The sequence below is a fragment of the Falco punctatus genome, assembly GCF_963210335.1.
Source record: "Falco punctatus genome assembly, chromosome: 4".
In the NCBI taxonomy this organism is placed as follows: Eukaryota; Metazoa; Chordata; class Aves; order Falconiformes; family Falconidae; genus Falco; species Falco punctatus.
In genome coordinates, this window is record NC_137583.1 from 38,807,453 (window position 1) to 38,824,980 (window position 17,528).

The window sequence follows — 17,528 nt, forward strand, 5'->3', positions numbered from 1 at the left end:
CAAAATGAACCTGGGATTCAACATCAATACCATGTGGTAGCTGCCAGCTCTTCTGAGATGCGCTAACCATAGTCGCTAAGAAAGTGACCAAGAGGAAGCATCTTCCTTAACAGATGCTACAAACATTACCCCCTCAGATGCTGCCACAGAGGGACATGCTGACTGCATTATATTCCATGGGGTTACACTCCTCCTGGACAAAAACAAACCAGAAGGCAGGGGGGAAGTAATGGATACAAGTTCAAACCACTTCTCACCCTCAGAGACAAATATTAGTCAGACTTGAAATAAATAGAAGCATCACCGGTGTTTCTTGATTACTGCTTACATGTATTTAATCTGCTGCTTTAATTCAATGGAGAAAAATCTTCACAATACAAGCAAAGTGAAAGAATAGTGCCAGTGACATAACGCTCAATTTAAAAAATTCAGTCTTTTGGGAGGCAGCATTAGGTCTTTCCCAGCCAGTACAGAGCTAACACAAGATAACTGTTCTCCCTGCTGCATACACAGCATACATTTCCACGGAACATGATAGAGGAAGCTGGGGAACAGCTGGGCTGGTGAATGTTGGGTGACATTATCACCCAAAAGATCAAGAGGAGGAGTGGGGTGGAAGTCTATGGGTAACAAACCTAGTGGGAGCTTCCTTGGAAGAGCAAGGATTCTGAACAATCTCAAAATCACAATCTGAAGCTTACCAAAGGAGGGGTTTGACAAGTCGGATGTCTTCTTCAGTCCCATTCCACTGTCCTTCGAACCAGTAAATGAAAGCTGGGAAAGAGGAGACTACTTCATTAGCAGAGATCAAAAGCTGTGTCTGACCAGTAGCCAGACAAAATTTGGGATCATGTGGGTCACTCAGTCAAAGCTTGTGATGCAGCCAGTATCTTTGATGTGATTCTGTTTCTTCTAAGAACACACAAAGTCCTGCTTTATTGAGCGCAGGGGGAACAAGGCACACTTCTCTCACTTCTCAGCCTGAGCTTTGCTTCTGCGGGTCCTCTGCCTCCCGCGTTCATGTATCTCTGTGCCTGAAGCGTCGGTCTCTTCCATGTGCAAACAGGGAAGATGCACACCAGCAGGCTCTCTCCTCTGACTGTGTGTGCACGCTTGTGCACGTGAACTTTTTCTGTGCAGCACCCACACACCTGAGCCACCACCTCCTTGCATGCTTCCGTACAGCTGTACACACCGCTGCCTAACAGTTTTAATTTGAACGAAGGTACAATCCCACATCTTTATTTTAGGTGAAAATTGAATTAAAGACTATCCAAGCAAGTTTCAGTAATAAACACCAATTTGAAGGCCCTCAACTTTTACTACACTCTAGGCAAACAATGATTTATTTATTTACTGCCCATGCACTCTTAATCACTCTGGACCAAAGGAACTGAATGAAATCATGACTTTGTTCATACTAGAGGGAAAACTCACATCTTCAACTGGAGGAAAATGCGTTCTTTTTCTCTGGTGTTCTTTTCAATGACATCCTGATTTACTTAGAAATAATAAGGGCTTAAATTATTTCCTGTTTACCCTCCTCCCCGCCCCCATTTTAGCTCTTTGTAGTTTCTACAGTTTTTGGAAGGGTGTTAAGGAAATGCAGCTGACCCAGAGTGGCTGTGGAGTAAGGCTGTCATAAGCAATAATAATAATTTAGTGCTATCATAAAGCAAGGCTAAAAAAATTGATGCTGGAATTTCAGTACCTCTTCTGTTCAAATCACCCAACCTCTACAACAACATAAATCTTACAGGTTTACATAAAAAAGTTAAAAACACAGGTAGTTTCACCTTAAATTCTTTGCCATAGACATAAAAAACTTTTATCCTCTTTCCACCAAGTTTCTACAGTGTCTTTGAGTCCTTGGAAGTTGTCACATTTAATCCTCCAAATTAAATAAATCCGTCATCCTTTATGAAGTAAAAACGTAACGTAAAGTGCACTTAAGATAATCAATAAAAAGGTCGCAAAGATGTCTTAGTAAATGTATCAATTAATAGGCAAGCCTGGGAGGCCATCCATACCTTCTGCCCCGTCAGCTCAGGGATTTCCTCCTCCCTAACGATCCCTATGGAAAAGCGGCATGGCGAGCAGCGTTCCCGATGAAATATCGATCAGATGAGTCAGTAGTTGCAATTTAAGAGACTGGTACGTCACAGCACAACCAAAACAATTATTGCTAAAAGACTTTTTTTATTACAGATTATTTTGGTATCAAATACCTCAGGAAATGCAAATTTCTTCTTAGTCGTCTTCCTCATCATAACAATGATAATAAAAACCAACACATTTTTCGGCATGGTTACAGAGCAGTGATACCTTTACAAAAGAAATGGAAAAAATTACAGGTTTCAGTTCCAGTAACCGTGTGGCCACGTATTTTCTAGTACTATTTAAGAAAAAAAAAGAAAAAAAAAAAGTGTATTTTACCGAACGCTGCCGTCTTCAGCGGAGGGGCTCGCTGCTGCGGAGCGCTGCTGCAGGCGGGGGGGCGGCACCCGGGGGGGTCCCGGGCGGCCCGGCCGTGCCCACGCCTCAGGGACCCGGGTCCGGGGGGATGGGGGGCAGCACCCTGAGCCCGGGGGAGGGACGGAGGGCGGGAAGAGGCTGAGGCGACCGCGGAGGGACCCTGCGAGGGAGGGAGATACGGGCCGCCTGGGAGGAAGAGATAATAACGTTGAGGGAGGCGGCAGGCGGGATCGCGTCAGTTATAAACAAGCGAGGAAAAAAAACAGGGGGAAGAGGAGGAAAAAGCAGCCCGCGAGTGTCCGGCGGGATGCGGAACGGCTGAATTGTTTGCTGGAGTGCATGTTGTTTGCGCATGGCAAATGTCAGCCGTGCCAGCGGCGGCTCCCCGGCCCCCCCGGGAACAACCAGGGCCCTCAGGGCGGCAGCGGGACCCGCCGGCGGACCGCGGGGGGGCAGCGCCCGGCGAGAAGCCGCGGGGCGGGGGGCCACTCTGAGGGACCGCCCGGCTGCGGGTCATCCCGCGCCGTCCCGTCCCTGTCAGCCCTTCCCCGGCCGCTGCCTCACGGAGGGACAGACCCCCCGCCGCCGCGGAGGGGACGGGGCCGCGAGTGCCCGCGGGGGCCGCTCCCTCCCCGCGCCCCTCAGGCCGGGAAGAGGGGGGGCGGGAACGGGGCGGGGGGGACTGCGCGCTCCCGCCGCGGCGCCGCGCCCCATTGGCCAGCGGGAGCGCGCACCCGCAGCCCCCCCCTTCCCCGTCCCAAATCCCCCCGTGAGGAAGATGGTGGCGGCGGCCTGAGCGCGCCCCCGCCGCGTCGCTCCCCTCCCCTCGCACGGCGGCGCGCAGGCGGGCGGGCCGGCCCCCGCCAGGGCACGGAGCTCCCCGCGGCGGCGCGGCACCACCCCACCGGGAGGGTGACGGGACCAGCGCCGCCGGGCCCCGCGGCGGGCGAGGAGACGGAGGCGGCCGAGCCCCGCGCCGCGGCTGAGGAACGCCGCGGGGGCACTCGCTCTCTCGCCCGGGCGCTGCCCGCGGCGCCGGCAGGGCGCGGGCGGCCGCGGGCCCAAGGCCCCGTTGGCGGGGAGCGGCGGGGAGGGCCGCGCAGGCCGGCGGGGGGCGGCCGCCGGTGCCGTCCCGGCTGGGCGGGCGAGGGAGGCGGGCGGGCGGCTGGAGCCGGCCCCTTGGCGGCGGCCGCGAGGGGAGCGCTGCCCGGCGGGCGCGGGGAGGAAGCCGCGGCCAGCTGCAGGCGACATGGAGGAGCGGTCCCCTCCCGGCGGGGGCCCGGCGTCCCCTCCGCGGGGCTGAGCCTCGGCGGGGCTGCGGGAGCCCGGCCGGCGGAGGCGGGCGAGGCGGGGGGAATATGCGGGGCTGCCCGCGCCCCAGCGCCCTGTGTGCCCAGCCCGGCGAGCGGCGCGGCGCCGCGGCGCTGCCCGGCCGCCCCCCCGCGCCGGCGGCGGGAGGAGACTAGAGGCGCCGCTGCCAGGAGCCCCGGTGCCTTTCCCGGCCCGAGAGACCCAACTCCTGAGCGGGCTCTTCGGGAGGAATTGACAACATGGCTTCCCCACCGCACCAGCAGCTGCTGCATCACCACAGCACCGAGGTGAGCTGCGACTCCAGCGGGGACAGCAACAGCGTGACGGTGAAAATCAACCCCAAGCAGCACCAGGGCTGCTCCTCCGCCAAGCACTGCAAGTACAGCATCTCCTCCAGCTGCAGCTCGGGGGAGTCGGGGGGCACCCGCCGAGCCGGCGGCGGTGGCCCCGGTGGCCCCGGCCTCCGCCGGCAGAAGAAGCTGCCACAGCTCTTCGAGAGGGCCTCTTCCAAGTGGTGGAACCCCAAGTTCGACTCTAATAACCTGGAGGAGGCTTGCATGGAGAGATGCTTCCCGCAGACCCAGCGCAGGTTTCGCTATGCCCTCTTCTACATCGGCGTGGCCTGCCTTCTCTGGGGCATCTACTTCGGCATACACATGAGAGAGAAACAGATTGTTTTCATGGTGCCGGCTTTGTGCTTCCTCTTGGTATGTGTAGCTTTTTTTGTGTTCACTTTCACCAAGACTTATGCCCGCCATTACGTATGGACTTCGCTGATACTCACCCTCCTGGTCTTTGCATTGACTCTGGCTCCGCAGTTCCAGGCTCTGAAACCTATCTCAGGAAGTGGTGACATGTCCAATCGGACTCCCCTGGCAGATCCCACAGACACTTGTCTTTCTCAAGTAGGCAGTTTTTCTATGTGTATTGAAGTGCTCCTGTTGCTTTACACGGTGATGCACTTACCCTTGTATTTAAGCTTGTTCCTGGGACTGTCGTACTCAGTCCTCTTCGAGACCTTTGGTTATCACTTCCGCGACGAGAACTGTTTTACACCTCTAGGAGCTGGTGGGGTTTACTGGGAGCTGTTGAGCAAAGCCTTCCTGCACATCTGCATCCACGCCATCGGTATTCATTTATTTATCATGTCTGAAGTCAGATCGAGAAGCACATTCCTGAAAGTGGGGCAGTCCATCATGCATGGAAAGGACTTAGAAGTGGAAAAAGCCCTGAAAGAGAGGATGATTCATTCTGTTATGCCAAGAATAATAGCCGATGACTTAATGAAGCAGGGGGATGATGAAAGTGAAAACTCCATCAAACGTCATTCCACCTCAAGCCCCAAAAACAGGAAGAAGAAACCTTCCATACAGAAAACCCCCATAATATTCCGTCCTTTTAAAATGCAGCAGATAGAGCAAGTGAGCATTTTGTTTGCAGACATTGTGGGCTTCACGAAAATGAGTGCCAATAAATCTGCCCATGCTCTGGTGGGACTCCTGAATGACCTCTTTGGACGTTTTGACCGTCTGTGCGAGGACACTAAATGCGAGAAGATAAGCACTTTGGGAGACTGCTACTACTGCGTAGCTGGCTGCCCAGAGCCCCGGGCAGATCATGCTTACTGCTGCATTGAGATGGGCTTGGGTATGATTAAAGCCATTGAGCAGTTTTGTCAAGAGAAAAAAGAAATGGTAAACATGAGAGTTGGTGTTCATACGGGGACAGTCCTCTGTGGCATTTTGGGCATGAGAAGATTCAAGTTTGATGTGTGGTCCAATGATGTCAATTTGGCCAATCTGATGGAGCAGCTCGGGGTAGCTGGAAAAGTCCATATTTCGGAAGCTACTGCGAAATACTTGGATGATCGTTATGAAATGGAGGATGGAAAGGTGATTGAGCGAGTTGGTCAGAGTGTGGTAGCTGACCAGTTAAAAGGTATGTGCTTCTATATTGTGCTCTTTTTTTTTTCTTTTTTTTTTTTTTCCCTCCCCCTCTTGTACGAGGGAATATATTTTCCCTAGTGCATATTCTGTGCTTGCTGACTTGCAAATTGAACAAGTTTTACATTTTAACTCCACGTGCTGGTGATTACAAACACCATGGGGATTACGGAATAAAAGATGCCAAGGAGATAAGCATGAAAGATCTCCTGGGGTACTCCAAATGTGCATAGGCTTCAAAACGCCTTAGTGCTTCTTGTGAGAGTATCACATTGTAGGGAGGAGAAGGTTAGTGTGTTTGCTGTCTGCAAGAGGTTTTTGTTTTACTGTTGTGTGTCATCCTTTAATTCAGTAAGTAAACTTGTTAATTGACTTCATGTGCCATACATAGAGCATATGTGTTTTGCAAAATTATGTATATCTGTGAAAAGTTTTTTTTGGCATTGGGAGAGTTGGGACTGTGAAGGCATTTGGGAAAAATGACAGCTGGATTCACAGAAAGGAATGAGCACTGTAGATTTGGCAGTTTGATACAGCAAGTTGCTGCAGTTCGAAGTTAGGCTGGAAAAAGTTACTCAGGTGGTTCAGTGAGCTGGCAGATGCTCTCATTTCTGCAGCTCTAAGGATTTGGGGATAAAACTGCAGATTTGCCTTTAGGAAAAGAAAATGAGGGATTCTTCGGTTCCCCTTTATGGCTTGGCTGAGGATCCATTTTTCGTTTTTCTAGAGTATTCATTTTGAAATGAAGCCTTTGACTGCTTTCTAGCAGCACTTACAGGCGTGTGCAGGAGGCTCATACATGCTGAGGTTTAATTGTCTCTTTATTAAGAGCTGTGTCGCTTTAGTGCTGTGCCTTTGTCTCATGGAGGTATGGTTGGCTGCAGTGCTTGTAGCCCAAGGTGGGGAGCAGATGGATCAAAACAGGAGTGGAATACGTTGCAAACCCTTTTATGCTATCTGATTTTATTTGCTCTGTTTCTAAATGTACCCATTTTTATAAAGTAAGTGTGGAAAACAGTGGAAGAAACTGAAGGAGTCGTAGGACAGCGTTGTGATGGGGGAAGGAGATATTTGTTGCAACAAATACAAAACAAGGCCAGGGTGGCTGTAGAAAGGTCAGTGAGTAAGGACGGTGGGGGGAGTATTGCAAAACAGTGGTGGAAGCAGTAACGGCAGGCTGCTCGCCTGTGGCAGGTGCTTATTTTGATGTGACACAAATACTTATTTTTGGTGAGCTAGCTGTCTGCGTGCATATGGCAGTGGGGCTGAAATGAGAGGCTTACGGGGAGGGAGAATATCGACAGTGACATTGGTGGCTGGAAGCCATAGAACTGAAGCAGATGTGTGTCCCTGGGCTTTGGCTTTCTGTTCAGCTTCTAAAAATACAAATTGAGTTAATTTCTTTGAATACTGTTGACACTGATCTATTTCAGTGGAAGTGTGCTTTCAAGAAAAAAGGATCAGATGTAATCTCTCCATTACTCTTAAGTTGAATCTTGCCATTCTGGAGAAAATAAATTGAATAGTTGTAGAGAAACTACCCTGCAGCATTTCTCTCTTCCATCTACCTTTACAGCCAGATGCAGTGTGAAGGCTGTAGTGTAGCAACAAATTAAATTAAGTATTTTTGCTGAATTTGTAACTGTACTCGATATCATTAATTACAAAATGACATGAACTTACTTGTGGAGACTGATGTTACTGCTCTTAAATATTTTTATTTATTTATTTTTTTATATTTTCTAGATCACAAGAGCACTCTCTAGCGCAATTATACCCCATGTCAGGAGTATTTTTTTCATGGTCTTTCTCAGACTTCTGTGCTGTCCTTGGTTACATCTATTGTGAGAGGGCATGGGCTGCTGTGTCTCATCAGTACGGTGGTTCAGGTTTTGCAGCTCTGAATGCCTTTCACAGGTCCTGCTTTAGCCAGGGCACTACAGATGAACAAACTGAAATGCAGTCTAGGTAAGATGAAGTATGCTTTGAAGACTGATATTTTAATGGTCTCTTCTTACCCTGAAACCTAGCTATGAAAGCAACTGGAGTATGTGGTAAGAATTGCTTTAACAAGGAGTGTGGGTTGGGCTGGTATTTTTCCCCTTTCCCTTCTGTATTTTGTTGTGGAACTGTAATTAGCTTCCATTTCTTATCAATGTCTTACATAGTTATAGAAATAGGAGTCTGTGTGTACTTTTAAACCAAGCAGACCTCTACCACAGCTGCCTTTATCCAAAGGTCTGTGGCGCACATGGTCTCTTGTCCATCCCGTGCCCAGACCCTCAGGGAAATGTGGATGCTGCAGATGCCCGTTTTTTCCTGTATCCTCAGTACTTTGTTCCGCAGTCAGATCACTTGGCTGATAGGTAAATGGCAGCAGGGGCAAAAAAAAAAAAAAAAAAAGGGCAGTGATAAAAGCACTCTTAACAGCAGTGCCCACAGGCTGGCATCTAGAACCTGCTGCAGGGGAGGGTTTTGTTAAGTAGCAGCTCTGAGATTTAATAGAATAAACTGAGATTTCACCTCTTAATTAATTGTTCTTTGCCAAGCAACTGCTCAGTTTTGTGAACGGAGGTGCTGTTACAAAGCTTCGCTCTCTGCTATTTTCCCTGAGAATTTGTTGATAGTAGTGATAGAGAAGAGGAAGTTTGTTGTGGTTGTTTAATTATGTTATATGTCTCATTCTTTTCAATTATGAAAGTGCTGCAGAGATAACAGACATAAGCTTTGTTTCCCTACCAGCACTTTGCTTCTCAGCTTCCTTTCAAGCCTTGATATCTTAATGATATCCTATTTTTTATGTTGTATATCTAGTATGTTATCTCTTAATTGTCTGGGCTGCCGCAGTAGTCGTAGCAATCTTTCTGTAGGCTAAGTCAATGTGGTGAAGTAAACCATTCACAGAGCAAAACGGGAGGTGCCGAGGACTCGGTGTCCACATTACGCATGTTTTAGGACTTCTGCCGAAGACTGGTTCTGGACTGGGTCTTTCAACCCAAGTACCTCTGTGGTTGGAGCGCATCAGGCATGCTCCTGGAGCGAGTCGCTTGGCTTGGTTCACCCAGAAGGAATCCAGGTACAACTCTACAGTGTGCACCAGAGCAGGGTAAGTAGGAGTGAATTGGGCAAACTGCTTCAAAACCGTGCTTACCATTCCATTTGAAATACTAGTCTAGATGTACCCCGAGTTGTCTGAGTGCTGTTCTCCTTGGTTTTTGGAATAGACGAGGCAAAACTAAGTTTTTCTTTCCCTTTGCTGTTTTGTGATTTGCTGAAAGCTTAGGATGGAAATATCTTTTCTTCCTCCTTTGCTTCCTTGGCTCCTTATTGCAAGGAGTGGGGCCCTGGTGTGTTCCCTCCTGTTTCTGACTTCTGAATTAAGTAGATGGCATCTAAAACAAATCAGCAAAGAGAGCGAGCCATTGGTGACCTTAGAGCATTTTTACCTGTTTCTGACTGCTGTTTAAGATTGCTTATGCTGTCTGTTTTCACTGCATCTGATCCCCTTGGATGTGGAGGGAACATGGCAGAGGAATGTTGCGGTGATTTTTTTGAGGTCCACAGATAAACCCCTAGACATCAGTTCAGTTGCATCTTCGGTAATAATTTTGCCATGGGATTTGAGGCAATGCACTTTTTCTTGCTGAGCTTCCTAGCAGATAGATTTATTGAAGACTATGAGATACTGGGTCACATAACGCACATTAATGCATCCCTTCTGAACCCTAGAGTCAGAGATCTCTACTCAGGATATAAAAAGTTCAGCTTACGGAAATATTTTTGGGTTGTTCTGTTCTTGGTGGTTTGGATTTCTCTTTCTTGTTACCGTGGAGGTCACAATATTGCTATTTGCCAGCCAGCAACTCTTCCAGAAATACCAGGGTCACCAGCACCTTTTTTTGAGTGCTCAAAATACATAAGCATGTTGGGGCAAGAATGCTTTCTCTGTGTTTATAGAGCATAGCACAGTGGAACCATGATTTCATCAGGGGCGTTTGTATGTATGCTGATACTCTAATGAGAGTCAATGTTATTGAAGTTCCTGTTAAAAGAATTCTTGAACTTTCTGCAGCAAGGCACCTCTGTGTTCAGTTTGCCTCAAGGAATGGCTTTTCTGTGGAATTTCTGTTAGAAGCCCTTGGAAGATACAGATACTCTTTTCTGTCTGACTTTTTGGTGTTTGTTTCGTTATGGAAAAAAACGTAAGCTTGTGCGGTGTGTCACCTGGCTAACCAAACCGTGTTGCTGATGGCTTCGGAGGGAGGTCAGCTTTCACAGTGCTTACTGCCTGAACATCCACCAGTTCACCTGTGGCGACTGGTGGCTGTTCCTGATAAAGCGTATCACAGATCTGCAGCTTACTGTATTGTCTTTCACTGTTCTCCAGGTTTCTTTTAATATCTGCTTTACTTGTAAACATTTTTTTAATAAAGCAAATCAGTAATAAAAGTCAGTGTTTTGCCTGACATTGAAACCTCTTCACATAATGTAAGGCAATTATTTCTCCATAAATAGCTTAGCTCTTCACATGGTGGCAACCTGCGACGCACGGGATGCTTTTCCCTTGGCAGACCATGGGATACGGCTCTGCTGGGTGACTTGGTACTCTGCTGCTGCTTCAGGTTTGGCTTACAGGGAACACAGGGTGGGTGTTCCTGCCAGACAAAAGCCTTAGATAAGGTTATGAAGAGAAAAGTCATTGACTTTTTCTTCCCTTCCTCACCTCTGCGGCCGATCAGGGAGAGACTACGATTACACTGTGATGGTGGTGAAGGCTTCCCTGCCCGCCTCGTCTTTCTGTCTTTTCCCAGCCCTGCGCACAGAGGACCTGTAGCTGACATGTGCTGCTGGAAGTTCATAGGTAGATGAAAGATAAGATGAAAGTTTTCCTTAGCTTTTTGAGGCGAGCCTGCTGGGCATAGTGTAAATCTAGAGGGCTTGTGCTTGTGCCAGCAGGACAGCTCTGCACAGATTCAGTTTTGCTCTGTGGCTTGGCTAAGGGCAGCTTGAGTCTCTAGTGAGTGTTTTTGGGGTGAGTGCAGGAGGTTGGGGTGATTGTGTTGTGTCTTGCCAGCTGCACTATGTGTCTTCCTGCTCAGCCTCTAGTTTCATCATGTTCAATAAATGTAAATCTTTAGATACTGGCTTTTTATATTTATTGAACTCATTTGTGACAGGCATTGTAATTCTGGATTTCATGTGTTCTGATACTGATCTGGCGGTCAGGCAACATTGGATAGATGAACAAATGTCTCTTTTAAGTGGTAATGAAGTCTGCATGTGTATGTATTTCCACTTTCCCACAAACCAAAATCCTAAGTGCTGACTGAGGCATAAAATTTTAGTGACTAGTCAGTTTATCAGTTTTATATAACCTGACCTATTAACTGTTGTTACTGTGGTAGTGGTTCATGATCTTATTTTCAATTGTGAGATTGAAAATAAAATACCATACACAGGTTGACTTGACTCCTGTATTTAAAAAATGAAAAGTATTCAGTGACAGATAACAAATTATAATTAGAGGTAATTTGCATGAAGGCATATTGCCAGGAAGAAGTAAATTCTACATTAATTTAACATTTTGACGTGATCTGTAATTTTATCATGTAATAGCAAAAAGAAGAGGAGGTAATTAGTGAATGTAGTTGTTCAGCCTGGTTCTTGTCTTCACATAGTGAAGTTGTGTTTCATCACTGTAAACAAAAGAAGGAACCTTGTAAGAAAACCTGGTGATTGTTCAGCTTTCCAAATATTTTACATGATGCAATGACAACTTTTTCTGAAAGTAAACCTATGTATTAGTGCATTAGTACTGATCAGCTTTACTACCAGGCAGGTTTTGTGACCTCTGCAGGAAGGTCACAGTTTTCCAAATTTTGAGGAAGATTTGTTGACTTGCTCTTGGTTTTATTTGTGCAAGGCCAAGCAGAAAAATATCTCAATTAAAAAATATTCACACTTAAGCTGTTTTTGTTATTTAAGGGAACTTGGATGTTGGCTTTTGAGGCTTTGAGTTTTGATAACATACTTAAGGGCTAATTTTACCGCATACAGTGAAAAAGAATTTATAAGCCTAGTTCGTACCTATGTAAGATTTTCCACTTTGTACGGGATGGAGATTGGTTCTAACCATATACTTTGTTAAACAAGTACGGGCTCCAGTTTCAATTAACAGCGTGTCCTGATGCTAATTAACAAATAAGTTAACACAGTATTGGCAGTCTGGTTGCAGCTCTGCCTGTTTAACCCCTATATAAGCACTGTACAGTGGAGTAGAAGTTTTAATAGCCCTTAAGATATTTACATACTACAAGAGCTGAAGTGAGCATGGCAGGAGTGGAGCTTTATTCTAGAACATGGGAAAGATGGGTGCTGAAATCCGAGGCCCTGATGCACTGGGGGAACACCATGGCTTCTGCTGCATTCTGTGACCATCATCTACAGAGTTTTTAATTTATGTTTCTCTCTTTGGCTACCCAAAATACAGGTGCTGCAGTGTAAACAGGTACCCTACAAATAACAAATCTGAGCTCTCTTCTTCCTTCTTCCCGTTCACATCAGTAAATCTTCAGAGGTAGGTGAGGGACTATTTAAATGCAAGACAACTTCTTTAAATAAAAGCCTTGACATAGTGGCTTTTTGGGGAAAAAGATTGATGGAAAAGACAAAACAAAGTCAAAGACATGTAATTTATATTCATCTTCTGTCATGAGGAGGATGCATGATTTGAATGGGTTGTTTAAAACCCTTTTTGGAGTTATTTCACAATATGTACTTCACTTTTCCTTCTGGCAGGCGAAGTATGTAAGACTTTACATTCACCACTAAGATTTGAAGTTGCTGTAGATTGTCCTGGAATATTACTAAAATTAGTAAATTATAATTATTTTCTCCCATCTACAGTTTGTGTGTAAGCTGTCTTTCTCTTGATCCTGAATCACAAGCTCGCTCCATCCATCCTGGCTCTGTAAGGAGAGACAGCCATTCCTCTTTCCGTTACAGCTGACACTTGAAAATTCTCTGCTATTTTTAGATGATTTTCAATCTCATTTCTGTCCTTTGAAAAGAAAGGAAAAAAAAATCCCTAGCCTTTAATTTTTAATTTCCAGTGGGAGTTGCCATTGCAAAGAAGCCGGCTAGTCAATATAGTCTCATTAACACATTTTAACAGGTTCTGTTATATAAGCTTGCGTTATTGTGATGGTGCTTTCATAGGTTTGTAGGAGATTGTTGGAACTCAATTTAAAGCAAAGCCATGCAGGTTTTGAAAGTATAGCTGCTTGCTCCCAAGTAATTATTTGTGAAAATACGAACTGGCAGTTGGGAAGGAAGTATGGACTGGCAATTGTACCACAGTGTAACAGCTTTTTCTTTACGCAGACATCGCATCTGGGCACTGGTACTGTCTTAGGCAATAGGGCAGATTTGGCTGGTTAACTTACCTTGCTGGGCATTTGTCAGGGTTGGACTGTAGCAGAAATCTCTGCAGCCCCCTTCCAAGCCAAATGGCTTTCATCAAATGAATGTTATTTTTCATTCCCCTCCCCCCGCCCCCCGATTGTTCTCACGTACAGCAATAAGCCTACTAGATATAAGGCTTTAAGGATAGATATTTTTCATGGTTCTGAAATTACTTTGTGAGGACCAAAGCGTTCTGGATATATTTCTTCAGCTAACATCCCTTGGACTCAAAATGCCCCTTAAAATTGCCTGAAAACTTTTTGTGTTTGTTTGCTACAGTAACTTCATATGGGAATTCTTTGCAAACAGTGTAGATAACAATGATTATATTGCAAGTCTTTATTTCACTGATAGCACTTACTGTTCCTCATGTTGCATCTCTAAAGCTGTTTTCTTCAACTTGATTTGATAAATCTAGAAATCAGGTTATTGTAATAAAATAGCATTACTTATAAAATCTCCAAACGGCACAGTGCAAGAGGAACTGGCAGAAAAGTCCACTAGCTTGCTAATGGGACCTTTCCTTCTGCTTGCTGCTTAACATATGCAGAAACATGCAAAGGAAAACGTCTTTTGCTGTATGTGTAACATCTTGATTATCTACTAGTGAAAGAGCAGTTTGCTTTCCTTTTGCTTTTTTTTTCCTCCAGCTGTCAGCTGAAGTTAACTCCAATCCATTTGTGTGGATGTTGTCATGGGCTGGAGGTCCAGGAGCTCGTGCTGGCCATGTGTTTCCTTGAACCAGAAGTCCTGCCCTTGCAAGGGGAGAAGAGGGGCCATGCGGAAAGACAGCCAAAAAGCGTCCAAATCCAGCTGTCTATAAAACTTAGTTTCCTTTCAGTCTTGTTAATTTATAGGCCTTAATGGAAAAATTCCTCTCTTTCCTCCTCAAGACAGAGGGAGGAGGAGAAAGTGGAAGGCAAAGCCAATTGACAACTGGTACCAATGATACTAAAAACTGTTTGTGTGTTTTAAGAGCCATAATGGTGATAGTTTGGTTGACTGTGCTCAACTGCATAATAAGAATAAAAAAAAAGACAAAAAAATTTCTAGAATTGAAATAAAACACGCTATGAAACGTTGATTCAGCCCACAAGAAGCGTAGGAAAACTTCTGATATTGGATGCTTATTTCTTTACATTACCATTAGATAAACAATGATATTTGAGTCAGAAATGGAATTTTTTATTTTTTAAATGTGCAGCTTTGATGTTTGACTTAGGTCCATGTGTCTAATATATGGAATAGAAGTTACTTTTTTTTTTTTCTTTACAGGGTATTACATTAGGTATGTTATTTTGAAAAGACCTCCCTGGGAAGCTTTTGCATAGCTGTTCCCAGTAGTTCTTGGAATCAAATTCTTGCATTCTTTAACTCTTGTTTAATGGACATATGAAGTCCATCCTGTAAGGTACTAAGTGTCTTTAACCTCTGACCAATTTGGACGAAAGTACAACAGATAAATCTTTTGGAAATGCTCAGGGCCTGACGGGACCGGTGTTAAAGACAGGATGTAATGAGGAAATGTTCCTGTAGGGCATTATTTGCAAAGAGACCAGGTACAACATTAGCTCCAAATTTCCTTTGTTTAGATAGTGTGATACTTAGAGCTGTCTGGGTTTCTAAGAGCTCTGTGTTTGGACTGCATTAAGAGAAGAAATGGCCACAGGCTTCCAGGAGAAAGATGGAGACTCTGTAGTGTCACACATACCCACGTTACACCAGCAGATAATCAGACGTTGATCCAAGGCTTTTGTAGCCTTTCCCATCTATTTCCAGGTTTTAAAATTTGATTCTTACTTGACAACAGGATGTAGGAACGTAAAAGGATTTTGCTCTGAGTACATCTTTGGGACTGACCTTGCTACTAAGGTGCAGGTTGTGAGAGAGATTCTATCTTTATGTACATATAAGTTACTGATGAGACAATATGAATAATATTTAATGTTTTACTTGCTGCTTGGCAATGTGGCATCAACTAGAAGCAGACAGCATTCTTAAAAATACCACGTGAGGATGAGAAAATTTATTAATTGTTTCATAATCCCAATAAACCATTTCAGAGAAACACACACACCCCATGCCTCACCCGAGGTTCTGGAATACATAATGATCGGTAACTGATTTTTTCTGCTGAGGATGTTAAAATAACATATACGTCTTTGGTTATGAAATGTTGCTGCTGCTGGAATTTGCTGTGGATACAGAGGTAAACAAAAGATCTGCTAGTCTTCACTGAAGTCATGTTTTCTTACCTGTGTCAGATACTTCCATTTGGTATTCAATGATAGTTTTCCACAAATGAGTCCAAAAATCTTAATTACATGAAGCTGTTGAGTTATTTGCTTTTTATACATACGTATATATGTGTGTATATAGCATTTCAGTAACTGTGTGCATCCTTAGGATGTTTCTTAAGTGAAAATACTTGGAGTTGTCTTTGCAGTCCATTATATCTGAATAATCAGATGCTTGAATTGTGTTTAATCAGCTTGGGAAGTGTGCTTAATTCTTGTAGCACGGATGACTAATGTTCATCAAATGGCTGGATTTTTTTTAATAAGTTTTGCTTAGCTATCTGTATTTACTAGGGAGCATCACAAAACCTACCGGTTGATAACAGAAGGTGGGAGCCACATCTAAGAGAGGTTTTCAGAGTGCACTTGTCTCTAGCTGCAATTGCGTTGATACGGTGTGGGCTCTGGCCAGCTCTGCAGCACGGCATGCAGGAGACCGGCTCTGAAGTGGAAGGTGCTTGCTGCTGTGGTGGAGGTGCGTTTGGATACGATCTGCGTGCTCCCGGTAACTGAGCCCGTGACCTCTTGCTTTGTCTGATACAGGGAATGGGGAAAAAGGAGGTAAAGGATGTAATTTTTTTCAAATGTGCAGGTAAGGTTACCGAGCTGGGTCCTGAGCCCGGGCAAAGCACTGGGATGGCCGTTGTGCTTTGTTGCTTTCCCCTGCTAAGAGATAGAGGCAGTTTGGTGATGGCTGCTCTTCAGGAGCTGGTAATGGTTTTCTGTCAGTAATTGGGTACTGAAAGTGAATCAGACCATACGGAAGACATTTTTGATCAGGCACAGTGTTTTCTAAGTGTTATAAAAAAATGCGTGCGTGATGTGGCTATATTTAAAATGTAGTACATCTGTTAAGCATTTAATTCTTTCCAAGATTTCAGGAGGTGACAAAGTTGGAAATTGTCTTAAAATTTAGATGAAGATTTTTTTCCCAAGTTAGGATATTTGCTTGCTAGGATTCTGCACTTACCAGTGGTTCTTTGAAGTAGGGTATTTGATAAGCACTTAAATAAACTGCATTATAGATTATGATTGAGCCTAATATCAGCCATAGACAAGTGTGCAGCCAATACAGTCATAAATTTGTGTGAGTTGTTCTGCTGGTGCTCTAATGGAGAAGGCTTTGTGGCATTAGATGGTGCTGACAGTGCGTTATTTGTCTAACCTGTTTGGAGCAAAAGATTTGTTAATTCTTGCACTGCTTAGTAAGAGCAAGAGTTGGACCATGCCCCACCGATGTTTGGTGCAGCTTTTTAAACACTAAATCCTCCTAATTCAAATGGCAGTCTTTGTTAAAGTTTGCAGTTATAATTGCTTTGTTGCAAAGAAGAGCCAGTTGTTTTTAATAACCAAATTATTGATTTGTGGAAATAATGTGATTGCGTGTGCATGTGTGTTAAACATGATCTTCAGGATGTTACGGTAACACAGCAGTCGGTGCTGGGGAAATAGATAATTTGGGAGCTGCGTTTAATACACATGGAGTATGTTACAGTTTATCTAAATAAGACAACTTTAAATGTAGCAAGTGACTTTCACAAATACAAGTAAAGCAGAATGGTGTTCTAACCTTGCTGCTGTATTTAGGTGATTCAGTATAAAATGAATACAAAGTACAAGAGTTACAGCTATAAACACAGACTTTGGGTTCAGAAGGATCACCTGGAGTATTTATAGGAGTTTTTATGGCCCTTTCAATGCATATGTAAAATTACAACTTGGCTGACTACTAGAAGACGATCTTACAAATTAGCCAGTGAAGTGTAGCTGTTATTAGATGGTCATTGAAGCAGTTCATCCTTTGATCTTTATTTATAGAATGAGGTACTTCTCAGACACGAAGCGGTATTGAATTAATTAAGAAGTCTGTGCTGCTACCTGCGCTTCTCAGTTGGTGAGGAGCCGGTGGTGCTGAGCCCTGGCGAGGTGCACTCGTCCAGTGGAGGCAGAAAGCAGTGAGCCAGTAGCGTACTCCTGATGTGCTGTCCTGCTGCGCGTGGCAGAGGGGAGGTGCATTAGGGAAGCGAGGAAAGAAGGG

At 45.0% G+C, this 17,528-nt stretch overlaps 2 protein-coding genes across 3 annotated transcripts in view; one reads left to right on the plus strand and one right to left on the minus strand.

The window, feature by feature from the left end:
* Positions 1–317: 317 nt before the first annotated feature.
* LOC308062301 (uncharacterized protein) lies at positions 318–4,058 on the minus strand (the record flags this gene model as incomplete). The annotated part of the gene is made up of 2 exons (XM_080383582.1): positions 318–2,325; positions 2,437–4,058. The coding sequence occupies one exon, from the start codon at positions 4,056–4,058 to the stop codon at positions 3,117–3,119; it is 942 nt and encodes a 313-aa protein (XP_080239708.1). The 3' UTR covers positions 318–2,325; positions 2,437–3,116.
* Positions 4,026–17,528, plus strand: part of ADCY9 (adenylate cyclase 9) — a gene marked incomplete at its 5' end in the record, with an annotated part of 100,390 nt that continues 86,887 nt past the window's right edge. For both annotated transcript variants that reach the window (XM_080383509.1, XM_080383508.1), the window contains one exon: positions 4,026–5,724. In XM_080383509.1, the coding sequence (XP_080239635.1) occupies positions 4,026–5,724 (1,699 nt within the window). The remainder of the gene's footprint in view (positions 5,725–17,528) is intronic.